Source organism: Triticum urartu, chromosome 6A, assembly GCF_056163025.1.
Source record: "Triticum urartu cultivar PI428250 chromosome 6A, HENAU_Tu73, whole genome shotgun sequence".
In the NCBI taxonomy this organism is placed as follows: Eukaryota; Viridiplantae; Streptophyta; class Magnoliopsida; order Poales; family Poaceae; genus Triticum; species Triticum urartu.
In genome coordinates, this window is record NC_141878.1 from 153,170,378 (window position 1) to 153,181,026 (window position 10,649).

General features: G+C 46.5%; 1 protein-coding gene across 1 annotated transcript; it reads right to left on the reverse strand.

The window, feature by feature from the left end:
• Positions 1 to 1,789: 1,789 nt before the first annotated feature.
• On the reverse strand, positions 1,790 to 2,329 carry LOC147964552 (uncharacterized). The gene has a single exon (XM_087530028.1). The coding sequence runs from the start codon at positions 2,327 to 2,329 to the stop codon at positions 1,790 to 1,792; it is 540 nt and encodes a 179-aa protein (XP_087386154.1).
• Positions 2,330 to 10,649: the final 8,320 nt, after the last annotated feature.

Here is a 10,649-nt window from a genome sequence, read left to right on the forward strand (position 1 = left end):
ATATCCTGCGAGTCCGAGGAAGCTTCTGACTTCCTTCACATTGCTTGGGGATTGCCATTCAGTCATGGCTTCAATCTTAGCGGGATCGACCGACAATCCTTCTTCGGTCAAAACATGACCCAAGAATCCAACCTCATGCAGCCAAAATTCGCACTTGCTGAACTTGGCATACAGTTGGTGCTCTCGAAGCTTGTCTAGGACCATCCTCAAGTGTTGCTCGTGCTCTTCTTTCGTCTTCCAGAAGACAAGAATGTCATCAATGAAGACAACGACAAACTTGTCCAAATATTCCATTAAGACCTTATTCATGAGATACATGAAGTAAGCTGGGGCATTGGTCAATCCAAAGGACATGACCGTGCACTCATACAGGCCATATCTGGTTACAAATGCCGGCTTGGGAATATCTTGGGGTCTGATTTTCAACTGGTAGTACCCAGATCTAAGGTCGATCTTGGAGAACACCTTGGCCCCATTGAGTTGATCGAATAGATCTTCAATCTTGGGAAGTGGATACTTGTTCTTGATTGTAACTTCATTGAGGGAACGATAGTCAATGCATAAGCGGATATTACCGTCCTTCTTTGCCACAAATAGAATGGGTGATCCCCAAGGGGAGGCACTAGGGCGGATAAATCCCTTCCTCAACTGCTCTTCCAGTTGCTTCTTCAACTCTGCTAACTCTTTCGATCCCATTCTATAAGGCTTCTTATAGATGGGTCCTGCTCCGGGTATGAGCTCGATGATGAACTCAATGTCTCGGTCAGGAGGCATTCCCGGTAGCTCATCAGGAAAGACATCAGTGTATTCACATACTACCGGCACTTGCTCCAATCCAACTTCAATCAGAGAGTTGACTTGGTCGTCTTGAGCAGAGGAGGGGTTGGAGGCAAATTTAACCTCGACTCCTTGGTCATTGGTCACAGTGACAGTCCAGTTGGCACAATCTAACAAGCCTTGGTGCTTGATGAGCCAATCCATTCCTAAGATCACATCCAAGCCTTGCGATCTTAAGATGATAAGGTCCGCTAGGAAGTCTACCCCATTAATGACAATCCCGACTCCTTTACATCCTATCTTGGCTCTCATTTCTGCTCCGGGGGTTTGTACCACCATAGGGTTATTCAGGGGTGTAGGGTTCATGCCACTTTTTAATGCAAACTTTTTGGTGACAAATGAATGCGTGGCTCCAGAATCAAACAAGACAGTTGCAGGTGCTGAGTTGACAAGGAACGTACCCAGCATGACGTCCGGGTCTTCCTGGGCTTCTTCGGCAGTGACATGATTCACACGACCCTTGCCATTGTTGGGCGGGTTGTGGGGAGCTTGGTTCCTTGGTGGCATTCCACGGCCTTGCCCTGGGTTCTGCGCATTGGAGCGTGGGGCGTCGGGCTTCTTGTTGGGGCAATACTTGGAGTAGTGTCCTACCTGACCATTAATTGGGGTTGCTGCTCCTGCTGGCATTGTTATTGGGGTTGTTGAAGGCTAGCCTGGGGTTGCTGCTCCTGCTGGCATTGTTATTGGGGTTGTTGAAGGCTAGCCTGGGGTTGGCATACTGTTGAGGCTGATAGTTGGTGTGGGGTGCAGGGGCTCTTGGCTGCTGATAGGTTGGCTTGACCGGGGCTGGCTGCCACGGGCGAGGTTTCTGGTTGCTGGAGCTACCCTTGCTGATCATCTTGCGCTTACGGGTATCATCCAAAGCACGTCGCTTGTCCTCAAGCATGAGTGCCTTGTTCACCAGATCAGGAAACGTTGGGCAGTCACACACAACAAGCGAGTACTGCAGAGTCTAGTTAAGGCCTTCCATGAAGCGCTCTCTTTTGGCAGCATCAGTGCTGACATCCTCAGGAGCATACCTAGACAGAACACTGAACTTCTGCATGTACTCCTTGACAGTGCTACTTCCTTGCTTCAGGGCTCGGAACTCACGCTTCTTGATGGCCATGATTCCGGAAGGAATATGGGCCTTGCGGAATTCTGTCTTGAAGTCATTCCAAGTGATGTTTTGCCCAACATGCATGACCTTGAATCCATCCCACCAAGCTCTAGCAGTTCCCCTGAGACAGTGGGCAGCATATGCCACCCTCTCACGGTCTTCAGTGCAGCCGACTAGTTCCAACAGATACTCAATGGTGCGGATCCAGTCATCTGCATCCAGGGGTTCAGCAGTCTCGATGAAGGTGGGTGGTGCATGCCTCATGAACTCTGCCAACGTGGAACGTCCATTGCCGTTCCCCGCCGGCTGGCGGTTGACAGCCTGGGCAATCATCTGGAGGGCTGCAGTGTTGGCTTGGCGTTCCTCTCGGGAGGCTTGGAGAAGCTGAGCCATGTCTATGTTTGGAGGTGGTGGCGGTGGTAGAGCCTGCCCTTGGGTTTGGTCCTGACTAGCTCCTGCTCCGGCTTCTTGCTGCTAAGTAGAGGCACCAGTACGTGTTACAACAGGCATCCTGTTGGAGCGGTCAAGGTCTCATGATTGGGAAAGATGGGGAAAGCAGTATAGATGGAATGCCTAGTGAGGGGGTGGGCGTGACACAATTTTAAGTTAAGCAAGGGCCAGAAGGGTCAAACTCATGCATTAAGACCAAATGGTGATGTAGTCATTTACAAGTTCCCGAAGGAAAGCACGTCTCCCATCAAAACAAGTTGAAAGCAAACATAACACAACATGGTTTCATTTGAACCATTACATGGACTCGACTTCGCACAAGGGGTACATGACCTATCCTACCTTAAGGGTTGCGGACTGGCCTATCCTAGTCCCGAACGGTGTCTAAGTGGTGGAATGCTCGGTCGCGTAGTCCGGCTCCTCTGGGTCTTCCTCCTCATCTTCATCTGTCTCAGTATCTTGGTCACTTGAGGAAATGGGGGAGTGGAGGAGCTGAACACGGCGCTGCTTTGCCGGTGGCATCATGAAGAGGTTGCGATATTCCTTCGCCGTCATATGGCGTGGCCGAGATGATCCCTTGGCATGCGTAGCCTGTGGGGGTCGCCCGCCTCGATAGGCAACAACTGGCTGTCCAGGGGGTGCACCATCCTTCATCTCATGGAGTTCCCTCCGAAGCTCCATCGACTCCGAGGCCAAGTGTTGTGTCAGGCTATCAGCACACAAGCTGAAGTAGGTCTGGAAACGGGGGGGAAGCCCCTCGTCCATGGGTGGAGCTGGTGCGATGCTCTCATCATCACCCTCCTTACGATAAGGCAGGTAACGAGTGGCTAGCTCACTTGCCATCCCTGGCAGAAGATCTCGAAGGCGGGTCAGTGCCTTGAGTGCAGCAATCTCAACGGCGAGGAGCAGGGTCGCCATCTGTGGTCCTTGAAAGAACCAGCTTGTCGGAGGGTCGTTTGCCCTCACGACTACCTCCATGTGATACTCCTTTGTGGTGCTGTCGATCCAGTGCTCGTGATAGGAGAAGGTGGGGGCTCGAGTGAACTGGCACTTCTTGAGGCTGTCCTCAAGGAGCACGGGAAATCTAGTGGTCAGGAGGTCCTCGGGTACGACGGCCATCTACAAAGGTGGAAAGGGAAGGGTCAATAGAGGAGATACGACCCATGTTTGGGATATTACTAGAATGCGTAGGTATATAGGTAGTTTTGTAGATAGTCTCACTCTAACTAACGTCCATGCTAACTAAGGCTTCGTACAGTCAGGATGGCTCTGATACCAGCTCTGTGGGGACCCCGACTCATAAGTCGTGATCACCGAATGCACGTGTACAGTGATCCCAGAGATCAATGCTCACTGAACACACAGAAGCTGAATAACAAGAGTCTTACATCCATACATACCGTCTTACTCAAATTATGACCATTATGATCAAGTCTTACATAGATAAAGCCACAAGGGCTCAATACCAAATAAACTTAAGCAGCGGAAATTCTTCGTCGATAAGTAGAACCCATGCCATCTGCCTTAACCCTACAGGCATTCTGATTGGGAAACGTCCTAGTTCGCATGTTCGTCTCCAAAGAACTCTTCTTCGAACTCCTGTTCTTCCATGCCTGGCCAATTAAATAACCAGTGGCAAGCCAATGAGTACTTTGAATGTACTCGCAAGCAACCCATGTTTTGGTTCGAAGTACAACAATGCATGATATAGGTAAATTTTTGTGGAAAGGTAGTTTTTAAGTGCTATGACACACTCAACCACGTGTAAGACATGCATCAGGAGAATTCAGTTAACCATGAGGACAGGTTACAGATATCAACATAAATAGAGTGGTCATCAACCCAACTCAACCATGTCAAGTCCTTTGACTTGACCCACGTAGACCTTCCCACTTATCCAGACACACACACTGGTTGGTAACATGTGGACGTAGCCCAAGAGCGGTTACCCAACTGTCCTTGACCGTGGACACGGCTATTCGAATAGTTTTACACTCTGCAGAGGTTGCACACTTTACCCACAAGATCCGGGGAACTTCCGTGTCATCCACGACCCGCGGTACCTCAAGTACCCGGGGTAAGCACCCGATCACTATCTTTCCCTAGACGACAATAACATGGAGTCCACTAGTTGTTCCGTATCCTCATGATGTACATCATACGAGACTCACTCGAGATCGTAACATCCGAGAGGGGACACAATGGTGTATCCGGTGCCCTGTGAAAACAGTCATGGCCGCCCTACCTGGCACGACCGCGTCCCGAGAGAGCGCACCAACAACTCTCCCATTACTAGTAATGCGGGCTCCAAGCAAGTATCGGCCTAGGTAATCAATAATGCCCTTTCCCATACAAGGGTAGAGTGGTTGCGCATGTAAGGTTGGAATAACGGTCGCAACTTAAACCAATCCGTTTTGAAAAACTACACACACACTTGCCTCGGTACACCACTTTGTCATCAAGTGGTTACCCAACTCATCATCTCCCCCGGGCATAAGTGGCACCCGATGGGGTTTTTCGAAAAGTCTTTTGAAAATACTTTGTCTCCATCACCATGCATATTCCCGTCCCTTTTAGCGTAGCACTACTTTAGCATCCTATCTACTCCCACCGGCATAACCCTCATAAGGAGGTAGGGTCATACACAATGCAAGTATCAACGAGGAAGTAATAGAGGCAACCCACCAAAGTTGTTACCATCTCATCATGATTCCGATGCAACACTAATAAAGTGCTATATGACATGCATAAAAAGGGTTTCATAGACATGGTCAAAGGGCTGCTTGCCTAGCTCAACAAAGTCTTCTAGGTCTTCAAAGTCTTCTGGTCCAACTCCTTCATCAGCAACGCAATCTATCGTCGCAAAATAATAACGAGAAAAATAAGGCAATCATAAAACAGAAAAACCAAAGTGCTCAGAAAAATGTCAACTCATTTTTGTTAAATACTAGTTTGAAAACTAAGAAGGGGAAAATTCCTATTTTTGGATTTGGAGTGGCAGAATAGGGGAAATGGATTTACAAAGGTATATTTAAATGCTTAAAATCACATTTAAATATTTACAGTGAAGAAAAGGTTGTTGGATTTGAATGAAAATTGCACCATTAAATAGGTTGCAATACTTTAGGAATTTAGGAATTGGAATTAATTTATTTGGACATATATTTTATCCTGTGGAGTTCTTTGGAAAAGTGATAGAAAAAGAAAAAGAAAAGGGCTCTGTGCTTGCTGGGCCAGAACAGGCGCAGCGCAACAGGCCCAGCTAGAGAGGCGGCCCGGCGCACTAGTGCACGCGCGCGCGCCAGATTTAAACCTGATGGGCGGGACCCAGGCGTCAGGACGTGAGGCTGACAGACGGGCCCCTCGGCTATCGTCGTCAACCCTGGGTCAGAGAGGGCGGCGAGCTCACCGGCGACGATGCAGGGCACGACGAGGTCGGGCGAGGGCACGGCTGGGCTCAGCATCGTGTCACCGTTTGGGTGGAGGTGGAGTTGGACACCGGAGTAGCCTGGTTCGCCGGCGACGAGGTCACGCGGCGGAGGTGCTTCGGGCATCGATGGTTCCAGCCGTTCCCGGCTGCAAAAGAGTGGGGAAAGAGAGGGGAAGGGGTCAGTGGTGCTGCGTGGTTCCAGATCGAGAGAGAACGGGGGCGGAGGAGGCCTGTACCGCACGGACGCCGATGAGCCGAGGCGGCAGAGCTCGAGCTCGATCTCGAGCTCGAGCGGCTCTGGGGACAAATGGGTGGTGTGGGAGGTGGATTAGGAGTGTGGGGGAGCGACAGGGAGTGATAGAGAGGCTCGGGGTTGCCTTGTATAGGCTGGCCGAGGTCCACCGTAGGCGCGGCCTATGGGTGCCCGCGAGATCGGCTTGGGTGCCCGTTAGAGAGGGAATGGAGGGCTCAGGGGTGTTCGTGGGAGTGGTCTAGGGTGCCAGGGAGAGAGAGGAGGAGCGGGGCGAGCTACTGGCGGGCCATAGGAGCGGCGCGAGCATTGGCCGAACGGGGCGGCGTTCTAGCGCGAGCTACAGGAGAGAGAGAAGGGCGCGGGAGCAAGTGGGCGGCCTGCTAGCGTGGAGCGGACGTCGAGGGGCATCGACTGGCGCGTGGGGGAGGCTCGAGGTGGCCGGGAGGCGCGGCGTCAACGGTCGGGTGCCCTGCTAGGCGCTCTAGAGCACGACTTTGGCCGGCATCCGCGGCTTTGCTGCGTCCGCGCACGTCCACTTGCGTCTAGCAGCTGAAGGGGGCATGGGCAAAAGTTGGGGAGTGCCTTGGATGCTCTGCAAGGCTGAGAGGAGAGAGGGAGGCTGAGAGAGAGAGGAATCCACTGTCCAGAGAAGAAAAATGGGGTTCTCCCCACCCTTCATCATTGCTTCCTCGGGCAGCAAAGCACACAGGTGCTAGAGGGGGACTAGGAGGGGTCGTGGTAGAAAGTTGAGCCTATGGAGATTAGTGGAAGAGGCCAAAAATGGGATTTTTGTAAAGTGGCAGAAGGTGTTTGATGCTGGTTTGGGCAATTAGATGGTTTCCATTTGCCATGAGACTCCACAGGGTGGAATGACACATATAATTAGGGTCTTCCACCAATTTTGAGCTTATTTGGGCAAAGTTGCCAATGCAACTTTTGTAAACCCTAGAAATTAGCAGAAATGAACTTGTACAGATCTAGTTGATCAAATCATTTCTCCTTGATGCACCACTTGGTGTAGTGGCCTCATTTGGTCATATGAACATGATCACAAAAGTTGGGGTCAAGGAGAGAAAGTTGGTAGTACAAAGTTGTTCAAATTTGATTCTGGTCAGAGAGGGTTTTGGTGCATTTTGGTGAACCAAACGGACCTTAATTGAGATGAGGATTTGCAAGGTGACCACAATATGCATTTGTGACTTGTTGGATTTTCCTTGGATTTTTATGAAAATATTTCCTGTATAAATATTTCAAATCCTTGGAATGGGCAGAAATAGTTTTGGAAGGTTTTGTCCAATATTCTGAACATGACCATGTGTTGAAACTCTTATATATGGAAAATATATGTCCACTGAGTTTCCCTGATTTTTGTCAAATATTTTTGAAACATTAAAATAATTTTTCCCTATTAAAACCACTTCTGGCCTTAAGAAAAAGCTTTTAAATAAAATAGGAAAAAACCTGTTAAAATTATATTTTTGTGGTTTATGGGATTCCTGTATCTAATAGGTTTCAAATATACTCTTTGAAATATTTTTCATAGCCCAAATCAAGTACTTGTAGTGCAAACCTCAACTCAGGGGTTTTTGGAAAACTAAATTTTGAAAATACTATTTGGCCAAATTATTTTTGTAGGAAAATACTATACTGTACTATACACATGGCATGATCATTGGGCAGAAGTTTGGGGCAAGGAGATGAAGTACAGAAGGTGGAATAGTTGACTTTAAAGAGCACTTGAAAAAAATCACTCAGAGAAAACCAACTCCAAAATAAAAGCCAAATAATGCAAAAGTTTTTGTTGGTCCAATTTTTCATGCGTTAATAATGAAAATGACATGTTACAAAATGTAGGGTGTGACAATCACTTTATATTGCCACTTGTGATATGGACCTTTATTATGCAGTCCGTCGCTTTTATTACTTCCATATCACACGATCGTATAAAGCTTATTTCTTCCGCACCAGTTAATCATACCTATTTAGAGAGCAATTTTTATTGCTTGCACCGATGACAACTTACTTGATGGATCTTACTCAATCCATAGGTAGGTATGGTGGACTCTCATGGCAAAATTGGCTTAAGAGTATTTGGAAGCACAAGTAGTATTTCTACTTGGTGTGATGAATTTGGCTAGCATGAGGGATAAAGGCAAGCTCAACATGTTGGAGGATCCAAGACAATGTAATTTATCTCAGATGTAAGAAAACATAACCCATTACGTTGTCTTCCTTGTCCAATGTCAACTCTTTAGCATGTCATACTTTAATGAGTGCTCACAATCATAAAAGATGTCCAAGATAGTATATTTATATGTGAAGACCTATCTTTCTTTATTACTTCCTATTAATTGCAACGATGACCAAAACTATGTTTGTCAACTCTCAATAACTTTTATTCATCATACTCTTTCTATGTGAGCTCATTACTCTCCATAAGAGTCACATGATCTCTTTGTTTCTTTTTATTTCTTTCTCTTTTCTTGTATTCCCTTAGGATAATGGCAAAATAATCAAGCCCTTGACTCAACACTAATCTTTATTATATAGCTCACGGACTCGATTACATAGAAGGATAATAAAGCAAAACTCACAACTAGATCATACTAAGAACTTTTATTCTACTAGATAAAGATATTACCAAAAGGAATGAACTAAGAAAAACGGTAAAGATAAAGTGATGGTGACACAATACCGGGGCACTCCCCCAAGCTTGGCAGTTGCCAAGTGGAGTGCCCATACCAGATACTCAATTCTTCTTTGTTGGTGGAGACGGTGGTGATTTTGTTGATGGCGTAGGCTTGTCGTCCTTCTTCCAAGGCATAGGCTCACCATCATAGAAGGATGATCGAGTCTCTGCGATCCTCAAATCTGCAGCGAAACTCATTCTTTTGAATCTATATTCATACTCACAGTTTTCGTTCTGCAGGTCATAGATTTGAGCTTGAAGGTGCTCGATTTTCTCGTGAAGCTTGAACATGGTCTCCCCGATGTTGTCGGCATCCAGCTTGTGTTTGTTGGTGAACTCTGCGATCATCATGTGGTTGGAGTTGAGTCCATGCTCCACTATCCCCTGACACTTGAAAACTTATTGCTCCATTGCTTCGAGCCTCGTCTCCACGCTTCCGGTCCCCTTCGGTCCCTCAGCATCATGGATGTGCAGCAACCCATCACGCATCTCAATGGTTTGAGGGTGTCTCTGCACCTCCGTGAGGTAAGGGTTGATGACCTGCTCGAAGAACTTCTCCTTGGGTGCACTTGGAGACGTCATGATAATCTAGATCTGTCAGAAAAACAGCTCGAAACAAAGACAGGAGATTTTTGCGTGATACGGGAGTCAAAACCCCCGAGAGATTATATAATGAATTTTTACCGACCAAAATACGTGTCCTGTAAGAAAACGGAGTCCGGAGAGCACACGAGGTGCCCACGAGTTAGGGGGCGCGCCCTCCACCCTCGTGGAGCCCTCATGTCCTTCTCGGACTGCTGCTTATTTTTCTATTTTTCTAAATTTCAAAAACGGAGAAATATTGCCTTAAAAACTGTTTTGGAGACGGTTTACTTACCGTACCACATACCTATTCCTTTTCAGAGTCTGAAACATTCTGGAAAGTGTCCCTTATGTATTCCTCCGGGGTTACGGTCTCAATAACATTGCTGTCAACATTTATGGGATTACCTGAGATATAGTGTTTGATTCTTCGACCGTTAACCACCTTCGGATTGGTGCCTTCGAAGTTGTTGATTTTTATGGCACCGGAACAATAGATCTCCTCGATAACGTAAGGGCCTTCCCATTTAGAGAGAAGTTTTCCTGCAAAAAATCTCAAACGAGAGTTGTATAGCAATACATAATCACCTACATTAAACTCATGCTTTTGTATCCTTTTATCATGCCATCTTTTAACTTTTACTTTAAACAACATGGCATTTTCATAGGCTTGAGTTCTCCATTTATCAAGTGAGCTAATATCAAATAACCTCTTCTCTCTGGCATGTTTAAAATCATAATTAAGTTCTTTAATAGCCCAATAAGCCTTGTGTTCTAGTTCGAGAGGTAAGTGACATGCTTTTCCATAGACAATTTTATACGGAGACATACCCATAGGATTTTTATATGCAGTTCTATAGGCCCATAATGCATCATCGAGTTTCTTGGACCAATTCTTTCTGGACCTATTAACAGTCTTTTGCAAAATTAATTTGAGTTCTCTATTACTCAATTCTACTTGACCACTAGACTGAGGGTGATAAAGAGATGCAATTCTATGATTAACATCATATTTAGCAAGCATTTTACGGAAAGCACCATGAATAAAATGTGAACCACCATCAGTCATTAAATATCTAGGGACTCCAAATCTTGGAAAAATAACTTCTTTAAGCATTTTAATAGAAGTGTTATGATCAACACTACTAGTTGGAATAGCTTCTACCCACTTAGTAACATAATCAACAGCAAATAAAATATGTGTATAACCATTAGAGGAAGGAAAAGGTCCCATATAGTCAAAGCCCCAAACATCAAATGGTTCAATAACAAGTGAATAATTCATAGGCATTCTTGATGTCTACTAATA